Below are 17,348 nucleotides of genomic sequence, written 5' to 3' on the forward strand. Positions count from 1 at the left end.
GAAGAAATGTACATTCATGCCAAGAAAATGCATTCAGGTTTCATCCTTTGGGCACAGAGGGCCCCAAGGAGGACCTCAGGCAGGCTGGACTGGAGGAGAGAGGAAAGGATGGTGGTAAACAGGGAAGCCAGGGGAGGAGAGCAGAGGCTGTCTTTGAAGGGCCGCTCTGAGATGGAAGCCACAACTCAGATGCGGGGAGAGGCTGGGGAAGAGGCAGGAGTTAGTGGTCTGGTAGCTGTACCATTCTCAGTCCGGGAAGCACAGCAAAGAGTACAGGAGACCTAAGTGCAGCAGGAAATGAAATGCACACAGTTCCGGCTATGCGTTTACCACAGAAATGAAATTAGAAATGAAATCTAAGTGGCCAAAATCAAATCAAATGGGAGGTGGATCCAGTGCCTTGAAAAGCTGAAGAAAGGATAAGAATTTTTCCTCCTACTTTTAACTTGACTGAAAAACCTGTATTCAGGGGTGCCTGGGTGGCTCAGTCATTAAGGGTCTGCCTGTTTAGCTCAGGTCACCATCCCAGAGTCCTGGGATCAAGCCCTACATCCAACTCCCTGCTCAGCGGGAGGCCTGCTTCTCCCTCTCCCATCCCCTCTGCTTGTGCTCCCTCTCTAGCTGTCTCTCTCTCTGTGTCAATTAAATAAGTAAAATCTTAAAAAACAAAACAAAACAAAAAAAACCTGTATTCATCCACTGTAAGCCCAGTACATATTTCCAACTTTTCTTGAAGCAATGGGGCTTCAGTTCCAGAGCACAGACACGACATCTTCTGAGGCAGGCCTGTGACCTAGAACAACCATCACTAACCTTTGAGAGCTGCCTAGAACGTGACAAGTGTAGGAGGAAAATGCCTGATCTGAGAAAAGTCCAGAATGTTACACTAATCCCGTTCTGTGACAAAAGCCTTGAGTGTTTTGGAAGAGGAGCATGGCAAGCTAGCTCCCTGGGAGCCAGAATTGGAAGAAAATCTTATGACAAAGTAAATTTGTGATATTTTCCTTATGCACAAAGATAGAAAAAGGAGCATTAGGCTAAAAAAACAAGGACGGTTTGAGAGCTACAACGTGAAGGAGGGGGAGGAGGGAGAGAACTTCCGGAGAGAAGTCACACAGTGCCAGCAAGTCTCAAAAGTCAGGCAGAATAATGCTCTCCAAGTATCTAAAGACCTAGCATGAAGAAGAGGCATGTAGACTTACTGTCAAGAAATTAAAGAAAGCAGAGTCGGGACCAATAAGTGGAATTATGGGAAGAAGGATTGATTCAGCGTCAGAGGGTCACGCTAGTGTTTGCAGCTATTGCCTGGAAATTGGCTTCAGTGAACACGCAGGATGGAAGTGCTCAAGCCAAGGCTGGTTGACCACCTCCATGAGGATTTGTCTAGAAAACAGGTGATTTTCAATTTTCCTTCTAATCCACAGATTGGAACATCGTGGGTACCATTCTGCCAGCCCGTGCCTTTGAGACTTCTCCAGTCATTCCCCTGAAAGCTTAGCTCCATGTCCCAGGCAGACCACAGAATCTGTGGTTCCCAGACTTGGTTTCCTGACCTGCAGGGACCAACATGGACGCTGCCCTCCTTAGTGGGAACAGAAGGCAAAATACGTATTATTGGCCTCTACAGTCATGTTTCCTCTTCCCTTTTAAAAAAAAAATTATATATATTTTAAAGAGCAAGAGAGAGTGCAGGGGGCTGGGGCAGGCAGAGGTAGATGGAGAGGAAATCTCAAGCAGACTCTACAGTCAGCACAGAGCCTGATGTGGGGCTCAATCTCCCAACCCTGAGATCATGACCTGAGCCACACCCAAGAGCCAGACGCTCAACGGACTGTACCACCCAGGCGTCCCAACAGCTAATGTTGCTCCTATCAAGTTCCATTTGAGCCTGAGTTTTCAGATGATGGAGGCGGACATTCAGGGATGACCAGAGCCTCCCTTCCTCTCCATCTTGACCAGACTCACAGCCTAGAACGTACACAGAATCAGCTGAGCACAGGCTGGTTTACTGGGCGTACAGTTGACTGTGGTACTAGGAGACCAACCATGGTGAGGGATCATCCCACGAGGGTGTTTACAGGCTTCCGTGGATCCGGGAGAACTCAGTCCCCCAAGAGTCCTCCTTCCTGTCCCTCCTCCGTCATGAGCTGGTCCCCAGGTAAGGCACAGGCTCTCTTGCGCACAAGGACAATGAGAATTCTCCCAGGCCCCGGGGCTAATAATGAAGGACTTGGTGCAGTGCTGGGTCTGTCTACTTCATTTTTCTCCCACCAGAGCCTCCTGTGTGGCCAGTGAGACTTTTGCTCACCCTGACTCATGGTGACTTCAGAGCTTGACTGTTCTTTGCAGTGGGAGAAAGAGGCACATTTCTGGGCTCAGGGAGGAGCATGGTTAGAGGCAGAACCGGGGGGCATTAAACAAGTACAGAGGGGAAAGACTCCTTCATCTTCCCCAAACCACATCCTGGGGGTAACAGCCCTAATCTACCCACACGTACACCCACAAAGCCCTAATCTACCCACATGTACACCCGCAAAGCCCACAACTGGTCAGGGAGTCCCAGCCCCACGTTCCATCTGCTCCCGTGGTGTGCTGTGGACACGAAGGGAAGGGAGAGTGACCCAAAGCCTATGCCACCCATGTCGGCACTTGGCACTGCAAGTTGACAAACCATCCTAATAAGCAGAGGTGATCTGCATCACCGAAGGGTTCTTCTGGATTTCTGAAACTATCCCTTGAAACAGAAGACACTTCCAAGGGATATGTATGCTTATGAATCAGGAGCCATGTGATCCTAAAGTCAGGAACTACAGACTTACTTAACACTGAATTTTTATAAGCCATTGCCAGGCAAAAAATAAGATACTGCGTTTTGGAATAGCATTAAGTGTCCCTCTAGTAGAGGATTCGATTTACAGAAATTTAATTTACACTGCACCCTTATAGAAATATACCGACAGTGTAAAGCCGACACATACAGAATTTGCTAGGGGTGAATTGTTTCAGGAAGATTCATCTGCAGCTTCCTCCCACTTAGGGTTCCCCAGAGCCCAAGCGCAGATGGAGAACGGTGGAGACGGAGGACTACGGGATCTCTGAGTGAGAGGAGCCCCGCGGAGCCCCCCTGAGGCCCTTCTTCTGAGCCCCAAAGACCTGCTGGAATGCCAAAAGGAGAGCAGGAGGGGCAGAGAGTACAGGTGGCTACAACTGGAGGCTGGTTAAGAATCTTGGGCTCAAATTACGTATTTGATTCAATAAGCATTTCATAGTCAGATCCTCTATTGTATGGGCTGAGTGCTGGCTCTTCCTCTTACCAGCTGTATGACATCCTCTAAAACTCAGTGTCTCCATCTGTCATATATGTACACAGAGAGCACCTCCCTTGTAGGTTTCTCATTATGATAATTGCAGTGTGTCTATACACTATATATATATATATATATATATATCTCAATCATACATATATGTATGATACATATATATATACATACATATATATTACTTAGCCAAATGTGGGGCATGTAATGAACCTTCAACAGAGAGGTATTATTATTAATTTTACTAATATTTCATAGTAGAGGGAATATGTGCTTTCTTTCCCAAACTAAAGAGACATTTGGGCCAATGTATCTGCCCTCTCAGAACCACCTCTTTTCTTTGCCCCTGCCCCCTTGGTCCCACGGGGAAAGCAGCGAGGTTGGTAAGAGCCGGCTGTCAGGTGGTCCACGCTCTGATGCTGTGTGCTCGATGCCGAGCTGAGACCCCTGCTCACTGAAAGTTCCGGACACCCAGTGCCCTGCAGTGGACCGTCCCTCGGAGAGCCTCCCCTCCTCCCAGCTAGCCCTGGTGGAGCTCCCCAAGAGACCACCTGCCGAGCCTGCCTTCTCTACAGGCTTCACTTAGGATTGGGCCAGTCTGTCGAGCACACCCGCAGGCTCCCATTTGTCTCTAATTTGAGCCAGGGATGGACTGTGGGGAGACAGATCCTGTCTGTGACTCAGGTCCAAAACCTCATCTCTCGCCCAGCTTGATGGTAATACATGTGTTCTCCTCGCCCCCAGCGCCTGGGGAGTGTGCTCACCTGCTTCTGTCCTGGAGGAGGAGATGGATGTTTGGTGTGGGAACCAAACCTCCCAGGCGGCCCCTGTACTGCATCACACACCCCCTGGCCTCCAAACACCCCCTCCAGGGAGTCCACCTGGACGGCAGAGCCCTCCAGGCGTGGGCCACGTGTCCTCCCCCGCTGTGCCCCCAGCACTCGTGGAGAGGCCCACACGCTCACGTGTGCCATAAATATGCTGAATGAAGAGATGCCCGCCACGTGCCACTCACTGTTCTCAGCAACACGGACTGAAATAATTTTCTTGTGGGAGATGTGGGAAGCCCTGAGGTGGGATAAATGTGGCAGAAGCGGAATAAAGAAAAAAAAAAAATGAGAATCCCTGACCCAGAAAAAGCTCTTCTCTTGAGGAGAAAAAAGGAAAAGGAAAAGACCACGTGACCAGCCAGTGTCCCCGTCTGCCTGAATCTCTGTGTCGTGATGGTTTCTAGCTGAAGCCTACCTCCCATGTCTCTACATGGGCACGGCTCTAAGTGGCAATTCATTCATGAATAAAATTAATTATTTCTGGAAGCAAAAATTAATCCTCTTTTTCTCTGCCCGACTGACTCGAGATCTTGCTATTAAATCGCATCTGAAAACAGAACTGATCTTGCTTTCCTCCCCTTGGCCATCCTGGATTTTCCCTCCATTTCTTGCACATTTTGTATTTTTACATTGTCTCTTCACAGACCATCTTTGTAATCCTGTTTCAAGCCAGGCGGACAACCTGGATAACCCGCCTCAAGGACATAAGAAAATCTGAGGCAAGAGTTGTTTTGTCCTCGGTGAACCTGGGACTGGCATCCTGAGAATTCATTCTGACATGGCATCCGTGGGCCAAATCTGTCCATCAGTCATACAGAGTCTCCAGAGTCATACAGAGAAGGTACCAGATGCCTTCTCCCTGGCGTTTGAGATGCTACAGTTTGAGTTGTTTTCCAGCATGTGGACTGTCACTCAAATGGGGCCACCGAACTCCTAGAAATCAGCGGAACCCTGTTTTCTCTCTTTTCTAGCTTGCCATAATGCCTTGAATCATGCAATGCACGCGGGAGACTCTCCATAAATACTTGTAAGAGGACCAAGGGAGCAAAAAACACAGTGTGGTAAGTCTACCCTGTATCTGATTTTTTTAAGCATAAACAATGCTGGATTTTCAGCATAAACCAGTGGCTTTCGGGGCCCCTGGGTGGCTCAAGTCATGATCTCAGGGTCCTGGGATGGAGCCCCACATCCCGCTCTCTGCTCAGCAGGGAGCCTGCTCCCCTCTCCCCCGCTGCCCCTGCCTGCCTCTCTGCCTACTTGTGATCTCTGTCAAATAAATAAATTCTTAAAAAACAAACAACAACAACAACAAAAAACCCAGTGGCTTTCTTGGGTCTCCCAGCACAGCTCACCATCTTCTCACCAGCTGAGCACTCACACAGACACCCTGGTCAGAGGTCCTCACATTCAGCCAGCACCAAACTCGTGGTCAAAGTAAATTCTCAACGTGGTGTTGTGTCCCCCTCCTACCTCCTCACCTGCGGATGGAGAAACAGTGCCTGTGACCAGGCCCGCAGGCTGATCATTGCCACCTGCCTCTGATTTTGCTCTAATTTGTGTTCTTTGTTTTCCACCAGTTTGTACACCATTCACTTACCTCCTTCCATCCCGACGGAACGTTGTCAAAATATAGATCCCGTGAGAAGTCGGGAGATCAAGTGGTTCCCTTGCGTGAGGCCATTTCTCCGGGAGAGCTCACCTCCTTCCTGCCAGGGCCAGCCCCCCACCTCACCCCACCCCAGGAGTCACAGCTTCCCCTGCGCTGAGCAGTAACACGGCCTTTAGCTACCTCGGTCGCTGCGCTGCACGCTTAGGCAATTGCGGGGATTTACCCAGGCGGACTCAGGTTGCCTTTGGTCGCCGCTTATTTATGTGGATTGTGATCTCTTAATTGGAGATGGTGCCTCTCCCAGGGTTCACTGTTTATCCAAATCGGCATTTGTTAGTCCGAGAAACGTGGTTCGGCTGCTCAATCAGGTCTGGAGCTCCTCCGGTGTGAGTGCTTCCACAGCTGCTATCCATTCCTCATCTCTCCCTCTCCCGGGAGGCCCCCACAGGCTGGTTCTAGGCCCTCCAGCCTTTTCTGCTTGTAAACTTTTCTCCCAGCAGCTGGATCTATCTTAGGAGTTCATGTGCCTTGGCGCTAGTAATTCCTGAATTTCACCTCCTTTGACTACGACTCTATGTCATTTATAACATCCCCTAGAAAGAGCCCCACTCCCTGCAATGCATCATGGGGGATGCTGCCTTCTGTCCTTCTCCACCCTGGTCCACCCTGCTCTCCTCTCCCCCTCCCAAGCACTTAGTGTAATCAGCGAGGGCACTTCTCAAGCTTTCATGTCCTACTCTTCACCTGGGGCTCTTGGTAGAATACAGACTGCGATTCTGGGGGTCTGGGGTAAGGCCCCAGGCTCCTGCAATGGGTGCGAGTTCTCAAGGCATGCGGATGCTGCTGGTGCACCAACCCGGCTTGGAGAAGTATGGATCAAACATTTGGTTGTTCCTGTTTCTCCCTTCTTTCACATGTAAGCTCTTGCCAAATCTTACTTCTCATCCTGATGAACTGCACAAAGATTGTATTTTCTTGTATTTTCTCCGGTGCCTGTTGCTGGAAGTTTCTTTTGCCCTAACCGCCCTCATTTACATCATCTGATTCTATCCCTGCTCGCCCTATTAGATGTTTCCAGATGCAGCTGCTAAAACACATGCCTGCCTCAATGGTACCAGCCTCTGGGTATCACTCCACTCTCTTGTTTTTCAGTTTTGCCCTACTCTGGTTCTCAAAAGTGGCAATATTTGCTCAGAATATGATCAAAATATAATATCCTTTTTTGTCAAGGAAGATACCTATTTAATTTCATTTTTGTTTGTTTTCTTCCCCAAAGGCTTCTAATGTATCCCTAGACCTTTCCTTTCTAAAAAAGCACAGCAGACAGAAATGGGGGTAATAATGACTAAGATCAATAATTTGGAATTACATCTAGTTTTGCTTTTCTCCCAACCACCATATTATGCTCATTGTTCTGTATGATTTCTAACTTTTCTCTCTTAATTTTAATTTATTCTTTCCGAGTTTCAAGCGTTTCATCATAGTGGCTTGGATTTTTTCCAATCCCATGATTATCTCTCTATTAAAGCTTTAATACAAAAAGAAATAATAAAAAAAACAGACTGCTCATTACTTTGATTTGTAGCAAGGAGAGAATGGAACATTACCGCTAGAGTGTTTCGAGAAACCATATTTACATTTGCATCAGCTCAATTTAGGTGCCTGATTAGCTTGCGTGGTATGATGAAGATGCACTTACCAGTCAGAGGGAAGTGGCATGGTCTAGAGTAATGAGTAGGAGACTCGAAGTCAGGAGCCCTGAGTGCTATTTCTGGCTGTGAGTGGCTACCTCTCCGACCTTGAACAAGTCCGTCTCACTGTCTTGGGCCCTGATAGCCCCCATCTGCTTCCCAGTGCTGCTGGGAGAGGTCGAGCACTTAAGTGTTTGTCCTAGTGGGGGCTATGGAGTCAAGCAAGGGAGGGAGCATTGAGGTCACAAATGGAATTGGAGACAAGATCTCTGCCCTTAAAACTCTTATGACAAGGAAGAGACAGGGTCTGAGAAGTGGGCTGATTTCTCCAATCTTGGTCTAACAGGACTTGAGGACATGGTGAGAGGTTGGCAAATGGAATTTAAAAGCTTGCCCAAAGCTGGGCGTGATAGCCAAGCCCATCCTGTTATTTAGGAAGGCTTAACAAGAGTGCATATTGTCTTTCTTCTCGTAATAATGCCATCCTGAGATGGTCTGTTTAGTCCCTGGCTGGGACTGGCATCTGGAGGATGTCCTAAGGAAGGCCTGCTCTGTTAGCAATCCCTGACTTTAGAAGAAAGATTTTTACCCGTGGTGACCAGTGTATGCCCCACAGAGGATCCCTTCATCCTTTGGTTTCCTCTTCCAAAGAGAACTCGATTGAGGGGTAAAGATTAATATACTTTGAAAAGGAAAGCAAGAGAATGATTTTTTCCTCTTTGTTGGTGTGAAGCCCTCAGCAGACATTATCACAAAGACAGCACCCATGGTTCTCATCTCAATACCATTCTTTTGTTGGCTAATATTTGTTGAGGATGATCCAATAATGGGTAATATCTATTAAACATTGTTCTAGGTGCTTAACATCAATTAACTAATTTCATTGTCACATCACCCCAATAGGTAGGCAACTATTATTGTCCCGATTTTATAAGTAAGGACATTGGGGAACAAAGCAATTAAGTAATTTGCCCAACAATATGTAGCTAGTAAGCTGCAGCTCCGGAATTTGAACCCAGGCCATCTGGCTTCAGAACCTTTATTCTAAAGCACTTGAGCCTACAGGAATACAAACTTGAAATGGACAGAGCAACAATCTCCCGGAGCCCAGAGTTAGAGGCCAAAGCTTCTCTAGAATAACCAGTTCTCTTTCCAAAGTTAAGAGCACATTCTGATATCCAAGTAAGAACAGGTGGGATTCTGAGCTGTTAAGCAGAACCTTGCTAAGTAGAACCTTTCCATTTGCTAGTTATGATCCATTCACACCCAAGAAGAGGAGAGACTCTCTCCTGCTGTGGGAGAGAGCTCGTGTGCTTCTGCCCCATGGGAAAGTCCTTATTCTTCTCCCACCACAGTTTATCTCCTTTCTTCCATGGAAGGCACAGGTGGACACCATCTGAATTGTATATACAGAAAGCTTTCTTAAAGAAACGAATAAAAGGGACGCCTGAGTGGCTCAGTTGGTTAAGCGGCTGCCTTCAGCTTAATTCATGATCCCAGCATCCTGGGATCGAGTCCCACACTGGGGTCCTTGCTCAGCAGGGAGCCTGGTTCTCCCTCTGCCTCTGCCTGCCATTCTGTCTGCCTGTGCTCGCTCTGACAAATAAATAAAATCTTAAAAAAAAAAAAAAATGAAAGACTGATTGTTCAAAACCCAGGGCTGATGTTGTCTGTACGCTTTTCCTCCTTGTACCCTTCTAGACAAAATGTCCTTCTGGTCATTGGGGATGACCTTCAATGTATATTTTGCCAGTTTTCTGTGACCACTTTCGTCAGAGTCAGCAAGGTCTTGAATTTGCCAAAGAGAACTGCTACTTGAGTCAAAAGCAGAAAGGATAAAAGTGAATTCCCGCAGGGATGACATAGAACCCTACAACGGTATCCAGGGATCCACCATTTTGCTTAACAACTCAAGGCAAAACTCCCAGAATGCTCCTGGAGCAGCCTTGTGCGACCACTCTCTCTTCACCCCACCAAAGGGTCACATATCAGAAGGTTGCATTCCTGTCAGAATGACTGGTTACTGTTTCCCCAAGTGCAGGTTCAATGCAATAACTGACCTCAGAGAAACAAAACGGCACAGTGTAAGCGCTTGTCACCGTAAATGATCAGGAAACCATTACCAACTGATAGAACGGTTGATGGTTCAGAAGTGATTACAGAAACTCCCCATGGCCCAACTCTGCCACCCAGGCATTCAGGGGCTGCCGGGTTGGGGCTGGGACGCCATGAGAAGAAAAATCTACTGAGGGAGAGGAAATGTGATGGTTTATTCCCTCTGGTTCCAATAGCCCTTCAAAGTGGATGGTGGTGTTCGGATCCCCGACCTGACATTTCAGTTCCAATATACTTAAAATAGATACATATATATATTTGGCGATAACAGTGCTTCTAAAAATTGGGATGAACCAAAAAGTCAAAGGTAAATTAAATCTTGTTTTCCTGGACTAGAGGGATTTGCTGCTTAAATATATTCTAGGGTAGATTTTCTCTCTTAAAGAAGACACATTCTTTAATAAAGGGAAGCAACATTCTGAATGACCTTATAGGAAATTGGGGGGGGGCGCACATGTCCAGTTTCTTAAGCATTTACTGGAAGTCGAGTCAACCTCTTCTGCTCCTTCAGCTTCCCTGGAGCAGGTGTTAGCTCGGCCTCACCCAACCAGAGATGGAGGCATCCTGCCTCAGGGGCTCTAGCGAATTTCTTCTGTAGTCTTTGGAAGATGGCAAGAACCACAGCCCCTGAAGCAGAGTGTGCATGGCAAGCTCTTCCAAGACCAAACCAGATCCAAGCATGGTGGAAGAGAAATGGTCTGACAGGAGAGCTGGGTGGGTTGCTCCTGAGAGCAGGACTTTACCGGCCCCACAGGCATCTGACCTTGTCCCTCTGTCTGCCTCTGTGTGTGGGAATCAGGTACCAGGAGAACTGCCTCTGTAAATGACTGCTCCTACCACTGAGGAGTCTTCCAGTGATGAAAAGCCTAAAACCTTATTTCTGAGACACTACACTACCCTCAACAGACTGCACGGTTATTGCAGAAGTTAAAAAAAAACTCTCAGAAACAACAAAAAATTTGTCTCTAAATATATTTTAAGAACCCAGACCCTGGAGTCTGACGACTTGGAAGCTAATCCTGGCTCCAGTCTTCACAAGCCATGTGCCCCTCTGCAAGTTCCTTAACTTCTCTGGACCTCATTGAACTCATGTGTAAAAAGCGGGTAATAATTGTTCTTCCAGCATAGGGCTGTTGTAAGGATTAAAGGAGCTGGTGTACATAAGGCATGTAAAGCAAGAGGGGCCCAAACTTCAGTATGTTCGTCGGACTAAAAATGCCTGTGCCAAAGGTTAACAATAGCAGCCTGAAGTTGCCAAAGGAACAAATGATTTTTCTGGTTTTATTTCTTTTTTGTGCTTTTTTTGATGTGTGTTTTCTCTCTTTTTGTTGCATTAGAAACTCATTTGTAATTGGAAAATCAATGCCTTTGATAAAAGGAAAAAATTTCAGCCACGCTCCCAGGGTTGTCTGACGACCACGGGCAAGGTGAAGAGGACGAGAGCCGTGACAACAGGACAAGTGGGCAGAGGGGTGCAAGGGAAGGTTTTATGCAGAGATGCACTCTGGGAGCTCTGAGGCTCTCTGGGTCACACAAGGTGAGGATTTCTAGAAACCTCCTTTTGAAGTGCTGGTCCAGCAGCCAGGAATATGTGCCTGGTTTCTCCCTCATCACATGGACCTGGCCCATCTCATGTCTTTCAGCCCTGATGCTCCCAAGGATAGGTCTACAGGGCCAAGAAGAGCCAGTCCTCTTCCACGGGCAAGGCCAGCTGAGGCTGTGCTGGGGCCGAGGGTCAAGGCAGGCTTGCCCCGGGACCCTGCAGGTCTCCCCAGACCTCCCAGGCAGGAGCCGGAGCTGCCCTTCCTTCATTTGCATGTCTAGGTAATTACAACTCATAAAAGTATCTAACCCATTAGTTAAAACCCGGCCCCAGCATTTGACTCTGACCTCCTGCGGCAGCACGGGCCCCACGCTGACTCCATGCCGCCTGATTTGTCCTCAATTTATAAGCAGCACAACCTATAAATAGAAACCCTTTTGCTATGTTCCCCAGGAGGCATCAGCAGGTTTTCCAGCTTGTGTGTGTTTTCTTCTTTCTTTTTTTAAAAACCAACATGGGAGGCTGGTTCTCCCCGGCCCGCTCTCGTAGTTCAGTCTGGGGGCGCGGGAGTGGGCTCAGCCCGCGAGCGACCCCCCCGACCCTCCCGACCCCCCCCCCCCCCCGCCCTCCGCAAAACCGGCCGCACTCACCTGTAGATCCTGTACCTGGTGGTGAAGCCCTGCCGGAAGCGCTCCACGAAGTCCGCGTACTCCTGCGCGCGGTGGAACGGGCCGCGGTCGCTGAGCAGCCAGTCCAGGGGCGGCTGGCCGGCGGGGGAGGCATGCTGCTCGGGGAGCGCCGCGGCGGCCGTGGCCGAGACCGCCAGCACCCAGCCCGGGAGGCCCAGCGCCAGCAGGGTTGCCCATGGGGCCGCCGCCGGCCCGAGCCCTCTAAACCGAGTGCTGCACTGCCACCTCATGCTTCTCCCGGCCGGTTGGCTTCTTCATTCTCTCGCCACGCTCTCCCGCTCGGTGCCGCTCCTCCTGGGCTCCTGGAACTGGAAAAGGTCAACACGAGACGTCAGGGGAGCACCCTGGCCTTCCTGAGCCCTGGGGCCCCCGCGCGTCAGACGGCACGGGGCAGAGCCCCTTCTAGAAAGCCTGGGCGCCACCACCACCTCTGCGTTCTGGGCCCTGGGCCTGATGCAGATTTTCTTGCATTCTGAAAACGATCCTCGAGAACACGCCACGGTCACCATTTTGCAGATGGTAAGATGAGGTTGAGGGGAGAGGAGGAAGATGGCCAAAGTTCAGGGGCCTTTTAAGGGAAGAAACCAGAATTTGGAACTGTGGTCCTCTGACCAACCTTTACAGCACATAGCTTCTGTGTGTCCCATGTTGACTTAACACCATCTGCCGCTTTCGTCTTCCTCTCTCAGAATGTGCACTATGTGTCCGTAATAGCCCCGCCGGCGCGATTGGCCTCTAGAAGCTGGAGGGAAGGTGAACAGTGACCCCACTTCTCAGATTGGGAGACAGAGAAATTGTGGGGTCCCATCGCGGCGATGAAGCTGTGTAAACTGGAGCTAATCCCCTCCCTTCTCTGGGTTCACTTTTCTCTGATAAAGAACAAAGAGGCTTGACTACATAATATCCAAGACTCCTTGCAGTTTCCAAGAGCGGATCCCTTCTTTAACAGAAGGCCATGGAGGAATGGAGTCAGACCGGGAAGCCAGATGGCCCAGCGGCAGCAGCAGAGAGCAGATCTGTGTATACCCGACACCTGTCGTTCCGTCTCTCCACGGCGGCATGAGTGCTCCCTGAAGGCAGGGCTGGGTCTCCTTCTAGCCTAGCTCCCGACAGCACACAGCAGGCCTTTAGAGACCCTTTTGAAGGAGTGAGTGAGTATATGCCCCGTCTTCTCTGAGTAGAAGGGAAGGTGCCAAGAAAGCAGATTCTGGCCTTCAAAACTCTTGGCTGCCTTGTGACTCCTCACAGGGCTTTGTTTTCCAGTGTGTGCCCTTTGCCTAAGAATAACAAATCATCTTTATAAACCTCTGGACAGGAGCAGGGGACTGACTCAGACTGTGGGGGTCCTTACGTTGCATCCATTCCTTTGATCTTTAACAGCACATGCTGTCAGAGTCTCGCCTAGCTCTCCTCCCCAACACCACTTCAGTGCTGGAATGTGCTAGAATGACTTCCAACCCCAGGGCCTGCAATTTGAGGACTTTCTCTGGCCGCCAACACCAAAGATAGGCTCCCTGGGGATGAAGCAGAGTATGTTAATTCTCTGGCACTTTACACCAAAGATAGGCTCCCTGGGGATGAAGCAGAGTGTGTTAATTCTCTGGCACTTTCCAGGGTCCCATAAGGGCAGGCCAAGTGGGCTTCAATATTTGATTCACACCCCACCCCAGTGCCCCCAGTGTACTCTGTAATGGCTGCAGTCCAACAAACTTCCCTTGGGCCAGTGTGAATCCTGAAGAAGCTGCCCAGAAGAGAGTCCACATTAATGCTGGATACTCTTAACTAGAGGCTGGCCAGAGGCGAGAGACCCCAGCCTCAGTATTTGTGCTTTCAAAAGAGTTGTGGTACCTGCTCATAAAGATGAAGGAACACAAGCATGAGCATCTACACCTTCAGAGTCACACCTCCACTCCAGCCAGGAGGGACTGACCACCTACCATGTGCTGGGTGATTCTTAGACGCTGCCCCAGTTAATTCTCACAGTAAATTTGTAAGAAAGCAGGATTGTTATCAGTTTCCTTCTCACTGGGATTCAGTGGAGCTGAGCTCGGAAGACACAGGAGTGCAGTACGAACCTAGATCTGCCTCTGTAACCAGGTCTTGGCCAAAGAAGGCTGAGCTTCCTAAGGATCTGGGGCAGCAGCAAGACAGACCCTTGTTTTATGAGCTGGCCAAGAGAGATGCCCAGAAGAAGAATAATCAGGTCACACCTGCCCTACTGGGTCCGAGAATGTATTATAAAATTCTGATCATTAAAACAGGTGCTGCTGGCACACAAATTGGACAGACAGATCAATGGTGTAGAACAGATAGCTCAAAATAGAGCTTATTATAAACAAGAACTTAGAATATACACAGATATATAAAAACATTTCATACTAATTGGGTAGGGGATGGAATATTTTAAACATCATATTGGGAAATTAGTTCCAGATGGATTAAAAAGTTAAATATAAAAAACAAAATCATAGAAGGAAGAAAAATCCCCAAGTGTTTTATAACAAGCAATGTATTACTTTTAAATCAGGGGGAACGTGATATAAACTAAAAGGAGTCAGTCTTGCACAGGGTGGGTAGGAATTTCTTTTATAGGCTGTAATCTGAAGAGGATGCCCAAAATATTTCTCATTTAATCATTCACACATTCATTTCTTGAGAAACATAAATTGGGAACTCCTAAGAACCAGACACTACTATGCTAAGCCTTGATAATATAAAAGCGAAGGCTCATTGCATTATCTGAAACTCTGTTGGTGATTCATTCCTCTTATAGAATATTGTTCTGTTTTTAAAAGCATATTGATGGAGGGAAAGGAAGAAGGTTCATGTTGGAAACTGGGGCTACTTGACACCGCAGGCCAAGGCAGCAAACACAGCAAAGTGGAAATGCACTGATGGGGGAAAAACGCTGTGGAAGGTAAGATTTAAAAACAGCCCCCAAGTTTCCCATATCCTTTTGTGCACACCCTGCATAATCACCTCCCTTTGAGTGTGGGCAGGACCTATGAATATGGTGGGAAACTACTCCCATGATCAGATTACTAATCAGTTAACTTTGAGTCGTTTAAAAGGGGATAGTATCTTTGGTGGGCCTGACCTAATCAGGAGAATGAGACCCTTTAAAAGAAAGGGAGGTGTTGGAGAGATGAGCTGCTGCTGACCTGGAAGAAGGCAAACAGTCATGCTGTGAACAGCCTTCTGGGGTCATGAAGCAAAGGAATGCAGGTAGCCTGTAGGAACTGAGAACAACTCTCTGTCAACAGCTAGTAAGAAAATGGAAACTACTCATACTAAGACAAGAAAACAAATTCTGCCAACAGCCACATGAGCCTGGAAGAGAACCTTGAGCCCCAGGTAAAAACCACCTCCCTGGCTGACACCTGGATTTCAGTCTGGTGAGACCTTAAACCAGTTTAAAACTTCTCTTTCTTAAAGACAGAGTTTTTAGTCAAAACATCAGAGGACCCAACTAACCCCTTCCCAGTACCACGAGACCGTAAATTTATATTGTTTGATCCCACCAAGTTTGTGGTAATTCATTCCACAGCAATAGGAAAATGATACAGACAACATAAAAGATGGCGGTCCTCCTGTCCCATTCTGCACATGGCCTGGTCTGGTGAGGGGTTTCTGCGCTCCCCGAGGAACACCAGCTGTTGTTCCCCAGGTGTGAAAAAGCTAGCATGGCCGTTCCCGAGCACAGTGAGGCTGCTCACCTCCCCCTCCCACCCCATCGGGATGACCGAACCCGCAAGGTCAGAGGTGAGAGGTTTGTTTTTATAACTCGGACCTCACACACAGTCATTCCTCCAAGGTGTGTGATGAACCAACCCCGTGCATTTTATAGAAGGATCACAGTGAGCCAGTGACAGCACATGGCCTTGGCCCAGCCCCAGAACCTCTTGTGCCCTGTGCTATCACTCAGGGGGTGAAAGGGGGGTTGTCGCCTCCCCTACCAATCAAGAGTTTTCCAAGGACAGGTGTGAAAAGCTGTGTGCTCTTGGAAAGAAATGAGATCTGTTAAGTCAATGTGTGCTTCTTGTCATTCTGTGTTTGTAATTATGCTTTTTCAGAGCTCACAATGTGCTGGAACCTGCCTGCTTATAGGAGTATCAGCTTGACAATCAAATGGTTTTGATTGCCGGGCCAAGTCTGCTGAGTGCAGCAAGAATGCCTGAATTCCGTGCCGACTGCTCCTCTGATACACTTGGCCTTGGAATCATATGGTTTCCGCTTCATTGCTTTTCTGCAGGATCTGAAAACGTTTTGACTAAAAAAATCTCTCTTTAAGAAAGAGAAGTTTAAAACTAGTTTCAAAACTTAAAAAAAAAAAAATCTCTAGAAGGTATTCCTTTACCTTAAAAAAAAAAAAAAAAAAAAGACACCATAATTGCTGATTGACAGTTGTGTGAAAATTAGGCTCTTTGAGGGGAACAGCTTTGGGCCATTTCCTGTTTATGCTCCACAAATAATATCACTAGGAATTTGATAACAACAAATATCCAGCAAATTTTAACTATCGAAATTCTCATGGCTTCTGGTGGTGTGGCTAATATTCAGTGGGTTAAAACAATTAACAGTTTCCCCATGATGCTTGCAAGGACCGGATTACCCTAAAGCCGGCTATGTGAGTAAACCTCCATTTACATGTGAAGGTCTTTTTGTTTTTTTAAGATTTTTAAAAATTTATTTGATGGACAGAGATCATCAGTAGGCGGAAAGGCAGGCAGAGAGAGAGGGAGAAGCAGGCTCCCTGCTGAGCAGAGAGCCCGATGCGAGGCTCCATCCCAGGACACTGGGATCATGAGCTGAGCTGAAGGCAGAGGCTTTAACCCGCTGAGCCACCCAGGCGCCCCTACATGTGAGGGTCTTAATGTCAGGGCTGAGCTAGTTCCCTGAGGAAAAAAAATTATAAATTTACTTGTGAAAGCCAAATACTTCCATTTCACTTACACTATACTTAAGACAGAGTTTTACACCTACACCAATAATAAATTAGCTCTGGACCAAAGGCACAAGTAAAATAAGCTCGTTGAGCCATGAAAGAAATGGATTACGGTTTTGCCAATAGAGAAAATGAAGTGCAGACTAAGTCACAGGAGAAGTAGGCATGGCAGCCTTCAAAACAGGAGAGGTTATGAGCCCCAGAGCTTCACCAGTCTGACACTGTCACCTAGATGAGGACCCATTGGGACTGTGCTGCATCCTCCCGGTGGTCTCCATCTCCATTTACGCTGGGTGTGTCGATACGTAGAGCAGTAACGATTTGGGACATCTGCTGCTCATGCACTAAATTTTGGTGAGCGAGACAGAAAGAGAGTCTCCTCTTTGAAAATCATTCTAGAGGAGAATCACCTACTGGAGGAGTTGAGGGTATAGCCAAGCTAAGCTACTGTTAGAAGCCAGAAGAGATGGAGAAATAGATGGGAAATCAATATTATAAGTAACAAAATTGTTCATGTCATTAAAAAAATGCAGCATAGGGGCACCTGGATGGCTCAGTCGTTCAGCGTCTACCTTCAGCTCAGGTCATGACCCCAGGGTCCGGGGACTG

General features: G+C 47.9%; 1 protein-coding gene across 2 annotated transcripts in view; it reads right to left on the reverse strand.

Annotated features, from left to right (window-relative positions):
- BRINP2 (BMP/retinoic acid inducible neural specific 2) overlaps positions 1–17,348 on the reverse strand; it is a 107,612-nt gene that overhangs the window by 37,874 nt on the left and 52,390 nt on the right. For both annotated transcript variants that reach the window (XM_032318909.1, XM_032318908.1), the window contains exon 2: positions 11,756–12,102. In XM_032318909.1, the coding sequence (XP_032174800.1) occupies positions 11,756–12,024 (269 nt within the window). In that variant the 5' untranslated portion in view covers positions 12,025–12,102. The remainder of the gene's footprint in view (positions 1–11,755; positions 12,103–17,348) is intronic.

The sequence above is a fragment of the Mustela erminea genome, chromosome 17 (assembly GCF_009829155.1).
Source record: "Mustela erminea isolate mMusErm1 chromosome 17, mMusErm1.Pri, whole genome shotgun sequence".
Lineage (NCBI taxonomy): Eukaryota > Metazoa > Chordata > Mammalia > Carnivora > Mustelidae > Mustela > Mustela erminea.